The sequence below is a fragment of the Leptosomus discolor genome, chromosome 8, assembly GCF_034619465.1.
Source record: "Leptosomus discolor isolate bLepDis1 chromosome 8, bLepDis1.hap2, whole genome shotgun sequence".
In the NCBI taxonomy this organism is placed as follows: domain Eukaryota; kingdom Metazoa; phylum Chordata; class Aves; order Leptosomiformes; family Leptosomidae; genus Leptosomus; species Leptosomus discolor.
In genome coordinates this window covers 10150100-10171401 of record NC_141398.1, presented here as the reverse complement: position 1 = coordinate 10171401, position 21302 = coordinate 10150100, and the positions used below count along the sequence as shown (strand labels likewise).

At 43.0% G+C, this 21302-nt stretch overlaps 1 protein-coding gene across 2 annotated transcripts in view; it reads right to left on the bottom strand.

Annotated features, from left to right (window-relative positions):
• Positions 1 to 9664, bottom strand: part of TMEM245 (transmembrane protein 245) — an 88220-nt gene extending 78556 nt beyond the window's left edge. For both annotated transcript variants that reach the window (XM_086469218.1, XM_086469219.1), the window contains exon 1: positions 9038 to 9664. In XM_086469218.1, coding sequence (XP_086325344.1) covers positions 9038 to 9664 — 627 coding nt within the window. The remainder of the gene's footprint in view (positions 1 to 9037) is intronic.
• Positions 9665 to 21302: the final 11638 nt, after the last annotated feature.

Genomic DNA, 21302 nt, shown 5'->3' with positions numbered 1-21302 from the left:
CTACTTCCAACCATTCATAGCTGAAAGCAACTGACAAAGCAAATTAACTTAAATTGACATGGCCTAGGATTTCATCCTCTTCTAACTTGGCAACAGCCTACTTATTTTTTTTCCCCTTAACCCTTTAAGTGCATGTTATATAACCTCTCCCACTGTTTTCCTGAATGTTCCCCAAAGGTTTTAACTACAAGTGCAAGAGATAATGAATAGCTTCTTTACTATTACATGTCCATCTCAACAACTGACATAATGGCAATAAAAATTAAAAGACACTGTCTACTTTCACTAAAATTAAGCTACTGTAATTACTGCACTGAAACTAGAATGGATACAAATTCCATGCTAAACCAAAATGCCTATGAATTTGATTTATAAGCATATACAGCTAACCAGGTAACTAATACATCCACTTCAGCTATTGCAGAATGCACTAGCTACCATTTATTTATCAAGCTGAAGTCAGTTGCAGATGCCTGACTTTCACCATGTACTGTGACATTTTAAATGCCTATTCAATCACAATATTTAGAGACACACGCAACTCCCATATATCACAATTTTAGCATGGTTTAATCTCGTAAGGTTTCCTTCTTCTTCCTTCCTTCAGTTATCTTTGTTGTCTGAACAGAGAGCAAAGACCTCATTTCTCACATCTCCTTTGCATTTTGTAGCACCCCTCACAAACTGAACAAAACGTTGTTTTGCCTTTAAACATATAAAGTAAAATTGCCTGCTTCCCTAAATAAATAGCTGTAAGACTGCAGCATAACTCCTTGGATTTCAGCACCCACTTCTGGCTTACAGTGGTAAATTTAAAAGGCCAGATTCAGACACGTCTAGGCAAGTCCGATGGGCTTCATTTCTCTTTAAATTGCCAATTAAGAGGCAAAACTACACCACAGAAAGATGCAGCTTTTACTTTAAGCTCAAGCATCTGATTCAGTGTTTTGATTTTTCTTTCAAATTTCAGTGTTGGAAAGTCTAGTATTTATCAGCATGACTGTATCACCAATGTTACTGAAAGTCTGTTTCCAGTTCCAGTTAAAGTTGACAGAATTTGAAAATCTGAGACAGTCTTTTGGCTTTGGCATAATTTTTTAAGAACGGACTCCTTCTTACTACTCAAATCTTGACAACATTTCTACCGATTTATATTGAAGCGTAAAATTACTTAGTTACCCAGTTCACTCCCTTTTTTTTCCTATCAGCAAGTTAATCTCTAAGCAAGAGGGGGAGAGAGAGAGAGGTTTTACAGATGAGCTCATTTAATAGCTCACTGCTACTGAAAGTGCCAGTTCATTCTCTTCCACTTCCAGTCAGGCAGTCCCACCTCTTCAGCACACCATCTTCAACCTTCAGCCAGCCAGCTCAAGCTTTCTAACCTGATAAAAAACTATCTGGAAAAAACCCCAAGAGTTTATAATCTAACGCAGTTACAGCTGAACAGGCTCACAGAGACAAGCCAGGCACCGACATCAGGGCAACTGAAGCCTGTGTCAGAAGTGGGAGACGCAGGAACAGCTCCTCACTGGCAGCAAAGCTGTCCCAACAGCTCAGCCTTCCTTGGAATGCTGCCCCAACAACTCCACATCCAGCAGGGAACACACTTCCTACATGCTTCATGTAAACCACCCCATGGCAAGCGAAGACCGAGTAGAGCAACCAACAGTTACTTCTTTTGACACGTGCCCTGCCAACCTTACAGAGGTTGTCAGTTTTTAACAAGTCAGGAGCTACCAAATGGTGCGTTTCAACTCTTTCATTTTTCTAGTTGCAGCTCTACCCTTACCCTTTGCCATTTCAAAGTGTTCCCACTCACAATTCATATAGCAAAGTTTTTTTAGGGTTTGGTTTGGGTTTTTTAGAGATACTTAAACCTGTTTGATGAAACTATGGATCCAATTGAAACAGTTTCCTATTTTCCAGTTTGTTTCAGGGTTATGACCAAAAAAAAAGGAATCCTAACTATCTCACAAGTTCCCTTCAATATTTAAAAATAAAATTTTCACTTGGAAATAGTCTTTCATTAGTTTTTCTTAAAAAAGGAAATCCTTAAACCCACTGACCAACCATTCACGTGGCACTTTTGCAAACTTTTAAAACAGTGCTTCACTGAGTGAAGCTGGTTGGAGAAGAGATCTTTTAACAGCAGTTCATTATTTCTACCTCCTCCTCTTCAGTGGCAATGCAGATTGGTGAAGGAAAAAGAACCTATCACAAAAGCTGAGCAGAATTGTGTTGGACTTGAAAAATCAAGCAACACAAGGTACTAAATGCATCACTAAAAGCCAAACTGTATTTGCCCCCGGGAACATCACAGTGGGGTTTTGTTATCTGTCCATTTGAAAATGGTTTTCTCAACAATAAAAAGATAATAAGGAGGCAGGTGAGGAATTATGAAAATGTCATTTTGATCCCAGTTTTCAGAAGCAAAATTAATTCCATGCGGCTTTACTGCATATTCCACAGTACACAAGAGAAAATCTCCCACAGCGTGCAGAGTTTGGCAGAACGAAGAAACTGTAACTGCCCTTCATTTGGCATGGAGACAGTCTTTGTCAGACAGATACAAAACCAAAAAAACCTACCCCCAAACAACTAATCACACACACAATACTACTACCCATCTCAAAACAAACTCAACATCTTCCCTTCACTAAGGAAGCCGCCACTTACCTAAGCAGGTAAACAACATCCTGATTTTTTTTCCCCCTAAGTGAACACAAGTAAGCAGAAACCTGACAGACTGGAATGTTCCTCGTCCTAAACCCAAAGGACTCAAACAGCACCCAGTTCTGTCTCTTCTAGAACCTCAAACTGTGACATATCTCCATGTAGGTATGTTTGGCATACGTTAACACGCACAGACTGCCAAACCATGTCGAACAGAAAGCTGGTGTTTAGTGAGACCAGCCCTTTTTGAAGGGACATAAGCATGAACTTCTCACTAGAATCCTGGGGCAGGTGGGAACTGCTGCCAGGTTCAAAGTACTTTCAATGTGTTCTGCAACATTTCCTATACTGTGAATTTAAGGAAATCCATTACATCCAAGTTACCCAGAAGACTGCAGCTATGGAGGTTGAAAACACTCCTCCTCTAGTTCACTTCTCCTGTCCTAATATAAAAGTTATTTATGAGAAACTCCGTTAATAAAAACGCTATTCAGGAATCAAATTTTCAAAATTCACTTCTGAAAAGAGGTTTTTCAGAGCACAACAAACTCTCTGCAGACAGGCCACCACTCCTCTGACATGCTTCATGATGACACTTTCACAGAAGATGGATCCTCAACATATGAAACTTCTTCACTTTATTGGTTTATTACAGAGATTACAGTTAAAATTTTGCTGGACAATTCTATAACAAGCTTTTCTTTCAGAGATGTCAGAAAAAAGAAATATCATCGTGTTCAAATAATACATATAAATACCAAAAAAACCCTTACTTTATGTAGTACGCATCATCAGGCTGAAGGCTAGCATCAGCTTAGTGCCTCGGGCTGCAGTTCATGCTTATAAATCTAAACAAGCTCACAAGTCTTTTCAAGAAAGGTATCTCGCAGCAGGTTCTCACAAAACCGAGGGTGGATGTGGAAGGGAAAAACAAAGGTGGAAAAGAAAACGCTATCAACATCTCAGTCTTTCCCTGCCGTTCCTCATCCTGTTTTTAAATAGGCCACATGTGGTCTCTACACAGTTGATCTCTACTGAGTTATGAAAACAAACTGAAAACTGTGGTTTTGAGACGATGTGTTTACAGTCAGTACCTGGCTGAATGATTTATAGGCCACGACACCAAATAATGAAAGGATTATTATAAACAGCAGACAGGCTGTTTATAATTAAGGGCTTTTTCACGTGTTTTGGGGTTTTTTTTGTTTTTTTTTTTTATGCTGGGCAAGTTTTAGAAACCTGCAAGCCTGCTCTAAGAAGAAAAGGAAGAAAACCAAAAAGCTTACCTCAAACACTCAAAAAATAGAAATTATATGCACCTCAAAAATCAGAACTGTGTTTTTCTCATTTGTAATTATCCCCACATTACAGCCAAACTTCACCCCTTCCTTTGCTAGAAGAGAAATTGCCCCATCAGGTGAACTCGACAAAATGCAGATGCTTTTTTGCCTCCACAGGTGATACTCAGTAGCACTGTGAAAGCCAAGCACCTTGGAGCCTGGGACCCAAAACGTTTGCCAAGAAGCATGTTTTGAGAGTCTCCAAGGGTTACTTTAGGGGCTGCTGACATCTAGTGCCAACACAGAGGTTTCTCTGCTGGATGTCTTTGATAGCTTCCCGGACAGGGAGCAACAGTTGACCGGCCAAACCAGACAACACCTACTCTGACAATATTCCTATGTAGTGGTCACGGCAAGCAGTGTTTCCAGATTTGCCCAGCACTGCAGTGAGGAAAGGACTGATTAGGTCCTCTAACTGCATGCTAACCACTAGAACAACATGAGTTGTACCTAGTACAGTCAGAGATATAAAAATACACTGGCACGTATGACTACACAGTTCTGACTCTGACCAATAACTCGTGCCAAACCAACAAAGAAAAACTGGCCATCAGTGAAAGATTTTGACAGCCCTGTATCCAAGTTCATTCCAGAGAATCCTGCCAATTATGATTATATCAGATTTAATTTACTAAGATGAACTTCAGAGACAATGTAGAGAAGCCATATAATTCATCTGCTGGGATCTACAAATCATTTTCTATACAAATATGAGCATATGAACTCTGCTGGAAAAAAAAAAAATACAGCCAACAGCTGGCATTCCCTGTGCATTACTGCTAGTGTAAAACGTCAGGCTGAAGTAGCTTGAACTCTTGCCATGAAGCAGAAGAATTTCCCGTACCTTTGATACGGTGCTGGATACAAGCATACTTCCTACAAAACTAGGATGACAAGGCAGTCCTAGATTAGTCTTCAGAAGGAATGCTAACTGCAAGGGTAACCACGCTGAAACTGCCACAGCATATAGACATGTTAAGGGTATATTCAGTCCGCTATGGGACAAACTCCCCTCCTTTTCAACAAGGAGGATACAGAAAAACATTCCCCTTCCCGATTATATGTAACTGAAGTTCATGTAGAGTGCACATTCTCTATGTAAGACTTCTGCAACAACCCATACAGAAGGCTGGAGTCAGAACAAGAAACTCATCCAGAATTTATAACCAGCTCCTGGCTTCAAGGCCCAGGAGCCTACTACATTTCTTGAGCAAACTTCTTAAATATGACACAGGAACTGTGAAGCATGAAGCAAAGAAAAGGAGGCGGCAGGAACAAGATGCTTGTAGACCAGCCCAAGATCTTGGATTTGTTCTTCAAATGCAGCGTTTTCCAACCACCTATCAAACAGTCCTGTCATGGAGGTATCTAGAATTCCTAAATTGCAGGTGTGACTCAAGAGCTACAGACAGGAATACAACCAGTTCCAAATCTTCACTTACCAGCACCACGAACGGCTTTTCCAGATTTGAAGACAACAGCGTAACATAGCTCTGTAACATGCTGGTGCCAAGATACAGTTTACCATGTCATTATCACATGCAATTGCTGCATTGGGAGAACATTTTTTTTCTGGAACCAAAGAGAACTTCTCTCTCTGTATCATGGCCTAGTAGATACTACAAAAATACCTTTAGTTAGAGAACACCAAACTGGCATCCTAAAAACCCATAATTGTTCTCAGTCAAATTGTAACGACCAGCATCCTCTCACTTCTCTAGTGCAGCAGAGGGAATCAGAAAGGGAGAAGACAACCATGCCTGTTCTTCCCCTCTGTAAGCAGCAGCACCATCCGGGGGGGGCAAAGCTCCAAGCAAGAATAAATACACTGTATGGCTTTGCAGCCCAAGGCAGGATTGTTGGTGGCTGGAGCACAGACATTCATAGTTTGCAAAAAGTACCATGAACAAATGTGCTATGCTGGTCAGATACTGGTCTCACACTTCAAACAAGCCCTCCCTGCTTGTCTGCTTTATGCTTTTAATAAATGATTTCTATATATCATATTCTTGGCAAGAAAATTCCTTGCTGTCTAAGCGGAAATTTTACTTAATTAAATTATTCTCTATCAAAATATTTCAAAATACAGAAACCTGGACTGGCTTAGTGGGCTGCTAAAAGAAACAGTGCAAGAAGTGAAATTACCATTATTTTTTGTTATCACATACAGTACCTACTAACAAAAATAGTTGTTGTCTTCATGCAAGATAACATACAGAAAACCATGCAGGATTCAGATCCCAGAGAAGAACAGCACAACGAAGCAAACTGACCAGTAATATCCAAAATTTCTGTGCAGCTGACAAGCAAACTGTGCACGTGCAAACAGCCTCCTGCAATATAACATGGCAACTACATGGCTTTAAAATGCTTAAGTGAAGTTAAAGCAGATACTATTAACTGATCCAGCTCACAGCTCCTCAGCAGCATGGACAGAATGGCCTTAAGCTGCATCAGGGGAGGTTCAGGCTGGACATTAGGAAGAATTTCTTTACTGAAAGGGTTGTCAGGCACTGGAACAGCCTGCCCAGGGAGGTGGTGGAGTCACCATCCCTGAAGGTGTTTAAGAGACGGGTAGGTGCGGTGCTTAGGGACATGGTTTAGTGGTGTTGGTAGAGCTAGGACAAAGGTTGGACTCCATGATCTTGGAGGTCTCTTCCAACCAAAACTGTTGTATGATTCTATTCTATGAATTAAGTTGCCCTGCTACACCTCTAAGACAATACAGATCAGATAATGGCAAAATTCAAGAAACTGGAACAGGAGAACACCATAAAGTGTATAGATGATACCAGGCTGAGTTGAAGTTATTTACAAAGAGAAACCCCACAGTTTCTTCCTCATACAGGGCCCCAGAAAAAGACATGAGCAGCTTGCTTAGAAAGCTATGGCAACTGGTTTGCTTAAGGAAGTCCATGGTCAGTTATTTTGACATGAACCCAAAATCATCCCATGGAAACCAAGTCAGAAGAGTTCTGGGAGATTCCTATATTTTGCCCAGTTAAAATCTTACAGCACTTCAACGAACAGAAGTATCATATCAGAAACACTAATGCAAAACAGAAGTATCAGGCAGCACTAAACAAAACTGCACTCAGCATGCACAGACATCCAGCAGCACATTACAACCATAGTTATCAGGTTAAATCATAGTTATGAGGCTTAATGAACCAAGTTTCACTAAAGGACTGGACTTAGCCAAGTCAGTTAGCATAGCAATATCGCTGATTCATTAAAAATAACACGGGTAGGCCAACGCAAACAAAGCCTTAAGCTTAGCAAGTAAATTGTGTGGCAACTAATCAAAGCTTCCCATCAGTACCAAGCCACACTTACATTCTTCCATCACTCAGCTGAAGGTAAAGATGGTTATATCTTGCCTCCTTATAACAACAGAGAGCCTCTGCCTATCTACTCAGTCTTAGTTACGCCTCTGAGGACAAAACAGACCAGAAACAAGCCTCTGACATTTTCCAGGACATGACACCACTTCAGAATAGAAACCCAAGAAAATCTCTTCTTCCAATGTTTACCTTCAAGAGACAAAACACATTCTCCAGTCCATCCTAGCCAGACTAGAAACAGCTCAAAACATCCTTCATCAGTACATTCAGGAGAACTATTACTTTTTTGTTCCTGGTATGCACCTCCAGAGCTGTGTCTGAGATACCAGCGTGCACTGGCTCCACCAAAGGAATAAAACTAGTATTCAAAGAACATGTGTAATTCAAAATCAGAAGCCTAGACAAGCTTGTTATTTTCTTTTCTTTGACAGTTTCTCTTGCCCACCTAAGACAACCAGTTTTAGGTAGTTCTTCAGTTTTAGCTCCATGTATATGCCCATTAAACCAACTGTGTATGTCACTTTCCATCCAATGGGGGGGGGGGGGTGTGTTTGTTTTTAAAAAATAGAGCAGCTTAAAAAGTCTTTGACGCTAAGCAACCTAAGCATGCCAATCATACATCAGTATTTAATAAAAGTACAACTTACTGATCTTCTGTGCTTTCACATAACCATTTACTTCAAATATGTAGGTTTTTTTGCATTTTCAGTTGTAACTAAGTGAAAAAAAGAGTTCTGCCAGAGGCTTTTAACTAGTCTACCTATTGAAGACAAGATATGAAAAAGTAGGAAACTTTATTATCATAAGTAAAATTTATAAGTTAAATAAACAGCTTTACTTCTTAAGGTTCAAACTGAGTTTGCACCACGTGATACTTTAAGGGGAAAAAAAAAATCATTACACTGAGAAACAAGGCTTAAGATGCCTCCCCCCCACCAAGTCACTTGCAGAGCCGAACTGCTATTTCACAACACTGCAGACACACTTTACAGCTCAACAGACTCGATGTTTGCTCAAGACCTCACTTGAATTACCTTTGACTCAACAGCATCTCAAAACTGGGGCACGACTAAACCGGGGGCACGGAACACCGACCGAGAAAGCCCATCTGCTGCTGCTGCTGCTCCCGCTCCAGGGCAAACACCCCTCCGCGCCGCGGGCTGCAACTCGGGGACTTCCATAAAGCCACTGCACACACGGGTTTACAGCGAAGGCTGGGTTTGCCCCACACCCCCGCCCCGCCGTGAGAGCCGGCGGTTCGCCCCGGCGCCCACCGCTGCTGCCCCCCGAAAGTCCCCCCCTCACGCTGCGGGCAGAGTTCCCGCGTCCTTTAGCGTAATAAAAAAAAAAACAAACCCTCAAACCCTACCACCTAAAAAGGCTACGGCGACTTCCAGCGGGCACCTTCACGATTTTAAACGCCTGCCTCCGCAAACCCCCTCCCGCCGCCGCCGCGCAACAAGTGAGATGGCGCCGCGCCCCTGCCCGCCCGACCCCCGGGGCAGCCCGACGGCCGCCGTCCGGCAAGCGGGGGGAGCACCGGGGCCCGCGGGAGCGAGGGGGGGCGAGGGCCACATCCCACCCCTCCCCGGTGGGCCGCTCTCCTCCGAGGCGGGGAGGGGGAGAGCAGGGGAACCCGGCCACCCCCGAAGCCCCTTCCCGCCCGAGGCGAGCACTCACCCACTGGCTGCTGAAGTAGTCCAGCCCCTGGCAGATGAGGCGGGCGGCTTGGGCCAGCAGCACCTGCACGCCCAGGGAGCTGCCCAGGCAGTAGAGCCCGTAGAGCAGCGGCCCCCCGGCGCCCAGCAGCAGCAGGAGCCTCCGCCGCCGCAGCACCTGCTCGCCCAGCGCCTCCACCCCGTAGTTGGCGAAGCAGATGGGGAGGAGGAGGGCGGCCAGCAGGACGGGCGTGCGGGAGCGGTGCAGGCGGCCGAGCCAGCGGCGGCCCAGCGCCGTCAGGGAGCTCTTGAAGGGGTGCAGGAAGGTACCGCAGAGCACGGCCCAGAGCAGCGGCCGCAGGAAGGCCTCCAGGATGAAGTAGACCAGGACGGCGGCGCCGCAGCACAGCCCCGCGAACAGCAGCGCCCCGGTGTTGTAAAAGGCCTGCTTGATCGGCTTCTCCAGCCGCGGCAGCGACATCCCCGCCGCCCCGCCCGGGCCGCCCAGCGGCAGCCGCGGCATGGCCGCCGCCGCCCCCTCCGCCCCGGCGGCACCCGCGCTGGGGGAGCCGCCCGGCCGCCGCTTCTGCGCCGGCGAGCCCGGAGGCGCCGCGGCGGGAGCCGCCGGGGACTCTCCGCTGTCAGCCATGGCGCCCGCCCCTTCCCGCGCAGCGCCGGGCACGGCCGCGGCTCCGGCCGCCACTGCCGGGCGGGAGGACGCGCAGCTGCCGCCGCCACAGGCGAGGGCGCGGAGAAGCGGCCGGGGCTGCCGGGGGCTGTAGTGCCGCCCCACGGCTCCGGCCACGGGCCTGCGCCCAGCCCGGCGGGGAAGGGGAGTTGCCGGCGGGAAAGGGTGCTGGGAAATGTAGTTCTGCTCCGGGAGAGCCGGCGGCCGCGCTACCCCGCCCCAGCCCCGCGGCAGGGCCCGCCGGAGCGGGGAGGGGGTGTCGCGGAGGTGCCTTGTCCCGTCCTTCCCGCCTCGGTTACCGCCGACCGCTGGCCGAGGCTGCCCGGCGCCGTCGTTACTTTTGGTGAAGAAGTCCTCCAAGGGATGGAGCTTGGGAGAGCCCAGCAGGTTGCTTCACGTCCTCCTCCCCATCCCGGCAGCGCTGCCCTGTGCAGCTCCGTTCCAGGCTCTCCCGTTCCTGCTGCTGCTTTACTCCCTGGAAGCGGAACATATTTGGAAATTTGCAGCGTCATTGCAAGGTGGAGAGCAACACTGGTTAGACCAGATGGAGAATTTTGTCTTGTCTGATCATGTTCTGACATCGAATTATTGAGCAAGGAAGCATCTGCGCTTTTACCAGGAATTAGGCCCATTGAAAAAGTGGTTGTTCTGTCTGGTTTTTTAGACCTGACATTTGTGACGTTATGTTACATCGAATGTTTTCTGCAAATAATGTAAGGAGGAGCTAATTTCCTGCATCTGGCATACACCAGACCTCTGTGTCCGTGCATGAAGGTGACAGCTAACATTTTACAGGTGGTCTAAATGCTTCTGCAATAAACATGCTTGGTCTGAGCAAGTTTTGTGAGGGCTGGAATCCACAACATTTGAGCTGGCTCACTGCTGTCACTGTACTACTCAGAACAGTTTTCCTTTCACAGCTGAACAGGACCATTCAGCGGGTACTAAAGCTATTGGTAATGCTACCATAAAATCCCCAGAGGGATCTTCTTTCTCCTGAATGAGTAACGCAGCATATCCTCTACAACCTATTCCAGAGGTTGTGTATTTTTAAACATTTAAAAGTGTGTAGACATGGGAACTTGATTTTTTTTTTCCTTTTTTTTTTTTTCCTTTTTAGGATTTACCTGCAAGTTCAGCATTATGTAACGTCAGCATAGATCTATGTCCACCAGGACTTTGGTGGCACGTTTCTTGCATGATGCAGCTATCTAAAAGCTGAAATTACCCTGAGCACAATTGAGTTTAACTTGTAAAACAGGAATACAACTGTTCATAGCCTAGCTTTCAAAGGCAGAGCAATACAAAGGCAGCAGACTATAGCTGGGACCTGTCCCTGTCATCATCCCAAGGAGGAAAGGCAGAGGTTTCTCCACACACTGCCTGTAGCCGTGTTGCATCCTGCAGCTGTAGGTGGGGCTGGGCCCAGCCCGTTTCCTAGACGGCTGCGCTGGAGGCCTGATGTGTCCACACCGCAGAGCCTTTCCTTCCAGTTACACGCTGGTGCTTACAGAGGTCCCTCTTGGCTCCTGCAGCTCCGTGTTTTCCTTTGCTCAACAGATCACGTGTAGGTTTGACAAAGTGCTTTAATCCCGTGCAGTGGAGGCATTTGCAGACCTACAGGTACCTCGTTTGATCCTGATGAGGCATTACAAGCAGTTGTCCGTATGAGAAGCTTTTACTGCACCTTAAAACGATACCGTCACTCACCGCTCTTTGATGAGACAGATCTGCTTCCTAGCAGGGTGCTGAAATAGGTACCAAGTATGCATCGCTACCTGAACCTTTTCAGCTCCTGCAGAGCTGGGGAAGCATGCCAAAAAGAGACTCTAATGGCTCATTGTAGCACATTTGTTACATTAAAGTTCAATTAGCAAGTGTCGTCAATTAAGATTTACGGGGGGGGGGGGGTGGGGGGTGGGGGGGTGGGGTGTGTGTCGAGACTACAAATCCTTCTGTTAGATAAACAGAGATGCCAGCAAATGATCAAATCTTCATCCTTATTCCTTTGATTCTTCTTCTTAACAGGCAGTCATGTTCTTCAGGAATAGAAATTAGTATCACCTCTTTGACTTGCATGTAGCTATAAATATTGATTTACATAAGCTGAGGATTTGGTCTCTTACTGTAGAAAACCTTTCCAGCTCTGTGTTTCACTCTTCATTAGAAACAACTAAACATATTAGAAATGAAATTTTAAACAAACAACCAGCCCACAATACAATAAAGATTTCTAACTCATACATTACCACAACATTAACACTTAAGAATGGGGACATGACCATAAACATCAGAAAACAATCTCTGAGGTAACAGCTGAGGGAGGGTGTGTGATCTTCATGAAATCATACCTCAAGCTCTGTAAACTGAGTTCCACAACAGATTTCAAACAGCAACTGCAGCCTCAACAGCTGGTTTTGTTTAAGACTCAAAATGTTAGGTGATTTTAGATTAGATGCCCATTTAGGTATAAATTGCGCAGATACTTTGTGGTTTAGGCATTTTTTTGGCCATAGGTAAGTAGTGCACCTCAGGGTCCTATATGACCAGAGATTCTTGAACAGTCCCTTTGGATGTATTTCTGCTATTAGTAGTTTTTTAAGGGTGAGGAGGGCAGAAAATTAATGCTTTTGTGTCAGTGTAGAAAACACATATGTGCCTAAAAGTACACACGTGGTAAGTATTGATATTCCTTGGTGCTCTCCTGTGTAGAGGGAAATATAAAATGAGGAATTAACCAGTAAGAGAGAAGCTTGTCACTTCTGTCTGCGGCTGCGCTAGCACCCATGGTTTTGTGCACTGAACTGAAGCTTTCCAAGAACCCCTTAAAAGATCCAACCACCCCAGCCCTTTCTCACTTGATATGCAGTCAACACAGCCCGAAGTTACAAGCTTACACACGTCTTGCACGTGATACCACAATACTGGGCACTGAGGTGGCCATGGAGCAGAGGAGAACACCAACACCGTTAACAGCAAGTTAATAATGATTTATACCCGAAACAACCACACGAAACTATGAAATAACTCGATAGCGAAGCCACAAGGTGTCAGCACTGGCCCGTGTATTTACACAATAACTCTACCCCTGCTTGAGAGGCTTTTTGTTTAACCTGTGTTACTGAACATTTGTGAATGTTCAGCTGAAGTTAATCTCACTTCTTTAATTCACCTCAGTTTGATGACAAAGTAATATCCTCTTCAGAATAAAGAAAAAAATACTCAATGTAAACTACTATAGTTTCAATAGTAGAAGGACCAAAGGAAAAAAAATATGTAAACTTTGAAGTGCATCATAAACATATACTTTGTATCTTCAGGTCAGCAGCACATACCAAAGGAAAAAAAAAAAATACTCTTTTATGCAGCTCAGCTGCTGAAATGACTCCAAATTAAATGTCATTTACAAAACAGTTGTAAAAAGAAAATGAAAACCAGCTCTTGGGAACACCAGCTCTGGTTGTACCCAGTGATTATAGCAGTGACTGACTTTATTGCAGAACTTTGTTCAGTATCTCAGTTAAAGCATATAGTATTATCAGCAGTGCTATGCTTTGATGACCCAAGTAGAAGACTACGAATCTTGCTCAGTTAACCAGGGGAATGAAAAGCATGGTTGTGAGGCAGAGCAGTTAATAGCACCAGCACAAAGAAGTTCACTCAGTGGACCAGCACAGTCCAAACAGCACCAATGAGATGAACAAAATCCACAGCACTATCTTGCAGGGTTAGCCCACACAGTAGCTGCATGCATGGAACGAGAGCTGGATATACAGAAATCCGAGTAACAGAAGAACATTTTGGCCTGGTCAGGTTTGTGACAAAATGCCTTACCAATCAGTCAAATCTTACATACCACAAGACAAACAGAACATAATTAAGACCCTCTGTTGAATATTTAAGGCCTGTATTGATCACGATCAGTAGGAGAGTGCACAAGTAGCTGACATGAGATCCATCCTTTCTCGCAGCCTGCAGCTGTAGCAGTACTACAGACACAACAGAGTGCACAGTGTAAAATTAATACATTTCTTGGTGCCTTGAGCCAACTCTTCTTCTCAGCCCACCAGCAAGGAGCTAGAATACCCGCTCAAACATGAGAGATCTCAGAAACTGAAGCATCCCTGTCTGAGAGACTTCTGCTTTTGCTTGCCGAGTATCATGCAACTTCCTCCTCTCTGTTGCCAACCTCTAACATAATTTAATTTTCTTCTTTTCTGCAAAAGCCTGTTCTGGCTGCTTCAGGAGCTGCTCTGTCTGATGCAGCAATAGGGCAGCAATGGCAGTAGATAAAGAGCACCCAAATTTGTAATACTGGCAACTTGATTATAGTTACATCAAATAGGTTACAAAAGCACAGCACAGGGGTCACCACGGGAACCTCTACATTCTACTTACTTATAGTAAGTGACAATTGGGTTAATGCTTTGTTAAAATACAGATGATTGCACTTATTTACAGCTTCACTGTGATTCTGATGATGAAAGAAAAAAATGTCATCCCTCACATCTGTGGCTACCATGAGCAGCCTCACTGACTTAAATGGAATTACTCTAATAAATGGAATTACTCAGGGTAATAAATGCAAACCCATGGCACAGGAAGGAATTGTTGACACAGGGCAGCAGCAGAGACCCCTTTAGCCTCACAGAGACTTTTTTTCCCCTTTTATAAATGGTATATCACACATTTTATTAGACTAAAAAGGCATTTATTATAACAGGTTTATAAATATTGTTGTCTGTCACTGTCAAACAGCTAACAAGGCTCACTTGAACATCAACGTTTAGTACAAAACAGATGTTACAAAGCAATATTTTAGGGCATGCACTGATTGTAAAGTAATCCCGTAGGTCACCATAATCTCATTACGCATTCATTCAGCGTTATGTTTCTGAAAAGTCTAGTGCATAAATACAAAGAAGTTTGATGATTACTTCTGGACTACAAAACCCCGGTTCTGCGCTCCTACCCAAGCAAACGCCCATTGGCTTCACACGGATGCTGGCTGTCGGCATACAGAACAGAGCCTAGCATAAAGAATGCGGAACGCGACTCAACGCTATAGTTACAAGTTGCTTATCTGTACATTTTATCTACGTATTAGTCTTGAGAATGCTGAACAAAGTCAAAAGGTAGAGATGACATTTCAGGTTCAACCATTGCACTTCACGTAATACAAAACAAGTGGCAAGATTTAACAGAGTTACGACAGCCCGCTTTCTTGCAAAGAGGCTAAAGCAAACCAGACCTCAGGATGTATTAAACAGAAGTACCAAGGCATACCAGGCACCTCTTTTAACCTAAACACAATGCATGATGCTTCAAATATGTTAACAAAATATATCCGCCTAAATAAAACCTGGGAACATCACACAGAAGTATCAGGGTCCCACCATTTCATTTTTCGAATGAGTTAATAGGTTTGGAATTTCATCTTTGACTCTCCGTATCAAGACTTGAATGATACTTCCAGCTTTAAAGAAAATCTGTTGTAGGTTGGTGTTTTTTTTTTTCTATTTCAATGTTTATCACTGGTTTCCTATCACCAACAGTGAAAAACCGAAAAAGAAATCATTGCTTTATGTGGAAGCAGTCCAGTATTTCAGAAGCAGGTATCATATTTGAGCTTAAATAATAAGATATTTTCCCCCTGGGTTTAAAATTAGCATCCGTGCTTCCTTTCCTATTATCCTAATACTCTATATGACAGTATTTTCTTGATTTTTGAACTTATTGTTTCATCTTGTTTGGAAAAAAATAAAAATAATACCGTAAAAAGACTAACGTGAGGCTAATTTTTATACTGAAGAAGTTGACGGGTTAGTATATAAAAACTGCAAACGTAATACCTTAGCAGGTAATGTCTCAGGTTTCTATATATTCTCATGGATCATTCTGCCTCCCCAAAATCAGCTAGGAGTCAGGGAAGTTGTAGGATTCTGTGTTTTGTCGTCTTTTGTCTCCAAAGCAGAGTCTAGGCTTTTGTATAATTCTCAGACTTATGCACACACAAATACCTTCAACAAAATTACATTGCCTAAATATTAATTCTGGGAAGAATATTTTTTTATTTATCTAAACTTTGCAGAATGCTGTTGTGAAAAATCAGCAAGAATATTTTTATTCCTTGGCACACAACCCAAGTGAACTGTTCCTTTACTTAGTCTTCTCTAATACCATCTTATGAAATTGAACTGAATGACGTCAAGCTTGAGAGAGAGATGGGAAACTAAATTAGGCAATATGTTACAATCACTAGTTGCCATAAAACGTTCACTGCCCTGAGTAGGCATTGGAGCCATAAAGGATTTGCAGCTGCTCAGCACTTTGAAAAATCCAATTATTTCTTTAAAAATGTAAACATGAATTTGAGCAAGTATCATTTAGAAACGGCTCAGAAAAGTACTGCTACCAGGTAATTCTGTAATGCTCTAGTCCACAAAGAGCACATCACCTTTACAGGAAGTTTAAGAGCACCACATAAAAGTTCACCTTGTAAGGACATTCCTAAACAGCCTCTGTTTGCAGATCAAAACGAGCCTAAAGGGAGCAGCAGCTGTTCCAAAATATGGCCTGTGAAGGCCTGCATGTATTCCAACCTCACATCAGTTTGAAAGAGCATTCCTACTTCGAGAAGAAACACAGAAGTAGGGTAAAAGCAAATTGTGAATGACTATGGAACTGCATCGGGGAAGTTCAGACGGGACATTAGGAAAAGGTTCTTCACCAAGAGGGTGGTCAGTCACCCAGGGAAGTGGTCAGGGCACCAAGCCTGCCAGAGTTCAAGGAGCGTCTGGGCGACGCTCTTAGTCACCTGGTTTAGTTTTAGGTAGTCCTGCACGGAGCAGGGAGGTGGACTTATGATCCTTACGGGTCTCTTCCAACTGGAGATACTCTATGAGTGCAATTCAAACCACTTAACAATCCAAGGGAAAAAAAAAAAAAAAGTGCCCCTTTCCTTACAGCAGATTCATTGCTATTGCCAAGTCAAATCACAGATTTTTTTTTTTCCAAAGCAAGTAATGTCTTAAAGTCTGCTTTTTCACACCTACCAACTCCACAAGCTGCACACTCCTCCTTGACATTTCGAAATTACACTGTTTTTTCCCTCACTATCTGAGCCCAAATTAGACAAGTTAAATAACCAAGTTCAAGCACATATAATTTTACCAAACCCTCTGTAAAAAAAAAAAAAAAAAAAAGGAAGTTACCAAAGTGATTATTTTTCATGCTAATAAAACAGGTTTAGAAAAGGAAGGTTTATCTAGATCTTACTCTGTATCTGTAAAAATCAGATACCTCAACATACAAATTGCACAAAAATAATCAGATTTTTAAAAAGTGAAAAGTTGACATACGGTAAAAAAATTATTTTCTTTTAATTAATTTTTGTACTTGGGAAATGGAGATTTTCTTTAAAACCTTCCAGTTAGATCCATATCTGTGCTGGGAAGGTTATGGGAGAGCTGCATTAGGCACTAACACACTGCTACAGAAATACTGATAATGAAACTTGAATTAGAGGGAACACATAATGTACAATCAAAGCTGCTAAGAAAAGATTTAGAGCCCCCATCTTTTGATACTCAAAGGGCCGCAAGTAGTTTGTAAACCAGCCAGTGAGCAGGTACTTCCTGCAGCAGCCGACTGCCACTGCTGCCGACAGGGTCTTGACAGGTTTTTGTACCTCCGAAGGCAAGATCAAGCCTCTAGCTCTTCCCTCGGAGTCTGACGGGAGGACACACCTTGCGGCATAGTCTGACCTTGTGCCCACATCAGCCCTTGCACAGCTAGGGCCTGCATAACGGCTATATTCTCATTGAAGTCAGACTCTATTCTATTCACATGAAGCAATATTTGCTTGTTATTATGAGTGCCAGACGTGCTCTGCCACGTGAACTCATGCAAAATTATGCCAAATCCATTAGACCCTCCTTGTCATTCAGCCTTACTACCAGTCTCTCCACTCTTCTACCCCAAACTATTTGAGGTCACTAACGCTGTCAACGCAGTCAAGCGGACTTCTTCACTCGTTCGTTACACACTGTGGGGTCAGGGTTGAAATGGAGGGTGCCAATTCATGCAGGTTATGCACATACACAGCTCCGTGAAGTACTGAAACAACTCATATTTAAATGTGTTTCCACTTCTGTCATACATCTAAGGCTCTATACAAAGTTATACTTTGTATAAAATATTAGCACTCTCACAGTAGTTGTCTCTGAAAATAAGTTGTATTAGACCTTTTGTAATTCTGTGAAATACATGTTTCCTTCTCCTAAAGCTATTACCCAACACTTTTCTTTGGGGAAACTATTTGCAGACATTTAAAAAAAAAAAAAAAAAGTGTGGAGAAGTACACTTGCTACCCATCAGCATGGCAAACCAATGAAACCACAGAGTAACAAAATGCAGTTTAAATGCTAATAAAAGTTATGAAGTTTGCATAGAAGCTTTAACTCTGCCTTTAGTGTACGGCATGGTGCAAACTTCCAGCGGACCCAGAAGAGATCAGATCAACCAGACAGAGGGTCTGTTCTCTAAAAGGAGAATAATTTGCTTCTTTGTAAATGTCTGATGCATTGGCAGGATGGGGAAGTAAGCAGAAGACGGACAAAAAATAGGGAGACCTGCATCTTCCCTTAAACTTTCAGCAGTCATTTACTTACAGCAGTCATTTACTTACAGACAACTGGAGTATCATCAACGACACAGATTTCTAATTGTGACCTGGATGATCATGAAGACAGCTGTCTGTCAGTCCTCCTCACCCACTGGCTCCTCTTCACAGCTAGGCTAAGATCTCTAAGGATGACCTTGCTAAATAGCATAAGGCATCTGTGGAAGTGGGGCCAGGACGTAGGCTAGTGACAAGGAGCACGGTATTTCTCTGAGGAAGACTAGACACGAACACTCACAGCAAGAACACCATCTGCAGTTTGGTGAAAGAAGATACACATATTTAAGAGATCTGGCGTAGGACAGGTCATACTGTTATTTCCACTTTGCAGTAGCCATTGAGTACAGGGAGGCAGTTGCAGCGCTCTTCTCGGTTCAGACCCAGGATATGGTGCCCCAAGCCACCTTCAAGACCACTGCCTGTGTGGCTTGCTGATGTACACCATGCTCCAGTCATTCTCTAATCCCTGCGTTGAAGACTGGAAAAGTCAGTGCCAAACACAGCTTTGACAGCTTTTAACCCAATCTGGAGGTTTCCTCAGATCAGGGACACCACAAGTGTTTATTTCTTGCTATCGAAGTATTGCAAAACCAACCAAGAAGGACATGAAGACCACAGAGGGATTTCAAACTCTTCCCATTAATATGTTCTCTTTCAAACCCAGAGTATTTCCCTTACAATAGATTTTTGAAGAAAGCATCACGCTGTATCCAGTGACGCTGTCAAATCAGCTAGTCTGTTTCAGAGGGGGGTGGAATCAAACATCTAGGACTCTCTCACCTACACATAAAAATATACATAGTTATAGGATTCCAGCAATGAAAAAAAAAAAAAACAACTTTCTAGAAGTCTGTCCTCTGCACTTACTTTTCTCTCTTTCCTGTCCTACTAATTATTAATGTCATTTCAGGCCTAGCTTATTATTTGTAGCAGGGTACCAGACACACCAGTCAAAAAACAAGATCCCTTTGCAGTAGGCACTGTTCCAAACAAAAGCAGCTGATTTCTCTTCAAACTAACTCACAAACTTTACATATAAAGCATTCCAGGCAAGATGGACAGAATGAGCAGAGGGTGATAATATGGTTAGTGTAACAAGCAATGGTCACAACCGGATTTTGTTCTGCATGGAAAGAACATACTCAAATACGTTAATGAATGTCTTATGGTCTTTGACAGTCCTATCTTTCTAATTAATAATCTGAGTTAAATTTCCAAAGGACACCGCACCCTAAACATGCACTTTCTAAGCTCTATGTCTCTGCATTAGGTCACCCTGCAGCAATAATTCTCAAAATAAAAGCACTTTGGAAACTTTAACAGCTGCTTGCTAGTAGTCACCATAAAGAAACTAAAATTTGATTTGGAGAAGAAAATATCTGCCTCCTTTTCCAAAGGAGACCTTTTCCTCTAGTTTGTGCTGGTACCTGTTAATCAGAAAAATCCAAAAACCTGTTTGAAATGCTATAATCACATAAAAAATACTTTGAAGAAAGTTACTTTGTAGTAACTTTGTTAACAGGGATCAATCCTGCCTTTCAGTATTAAAAAGGAAAAAGAAAAAAACCACAAAACACATGAAAACTAAAATACCTTCCATTATAAGTTACTATGCCCACTCAAAAGTTAAGACTTACCAAGTAACACATAAAGTTAAATACCACTGTTAAAGCCTTTTGATTTTTCTTATGGCTGTTTTCTTCTCATTTCTTCCCAAAACTTGTACATTCTTTGACTATCATTGTGAATCTCATATTCCTGCTTTTCCCGCTCTGAAGAGCAACTCTCAGACAAACTCAGTGCTAACCTCAACCATCAGTTGAAATGACAAAGAATAGATTGCTTTGCTGCTTTTTGTGGCCTCTTATTTCCTCCCATTTGATTAGAAATACTTAATTAGCACTGATTAAGTACTTTGAAGCTCAGATGAAAGTTTTTCTAGAAATGCACATTTCTGCTAGTACTTCAACAAGGGAAAAATAAGAAACAGACAGAAACACCAGACAGCACACTGACAAGGAAACTGAAAAAGGGGAGGGGGAAGTGATTTTTACCCTAACTGAGAACATGGGCACAGCTGAAGACTGAAGCAGTTTGTAACTGGCAGCAGACGTATCCTTAAGCAGCTCTGCCTCTGCTCTGGATTTGCTGTTGCTTTAGAGCCTGCACTTTAAACACGCCTGACTCCGTCTAAGTGGAAAGCAGCTCTACGGGTGCTGCACGTTTACTTTGGTATTATCATGGTCATCTTGAACATACCTCTGTGCTCGGGTCCAGCCAGGCTATCCTAAATCCAGCACTGTATTAAAGAAGAAAAGAGGAGCCAAAATGGGTTTCTATCCTACTTCAGCACCTTCAATTATTAGATTAGTCCTTTAGTTGGTAATCAGGTAAAAGCCTGCAACTAACATAGTAAATACAAGGCCATAAACTAAAGCAACCCTGAGGCTACTTGAAACAGCTGGGATCTCTGAGAAGGAGCCGCACGATCTCAGCTGCCTACGGATTAGCACAACCGAGAAAGAATTTGCCGTAATGATTTCTTCACTTCACCTGGCTGCTGAATATAAAACGCATTACCCAGGCTTCAGCTATCTGCTTCAGCCAATCTTAAGGCTAAATTTTACAGCCACTGTGGATCAAAGCAGACCTTCCTTATTAGGTGGTCTCCGCTATCTGTTTCATCAGGTGATGAGTAGGTTATCCAACTTGAGAGAAGTAATTTATAATAAATTAAGCTACTACATGCACTTTTAAAGCTCTGAGCTTCTCTTCCCCCTCCTGAACTCTAGTCCAGTAACTTTAAGTGAACAAATCCTTAAAAACATCAATGAAAATGTATATTATTAAGCAATCTTTCTTCTGAAATAGGGATAAAGTGTTTGTGATGGAGATAAACTCATTTTCAATCTAATT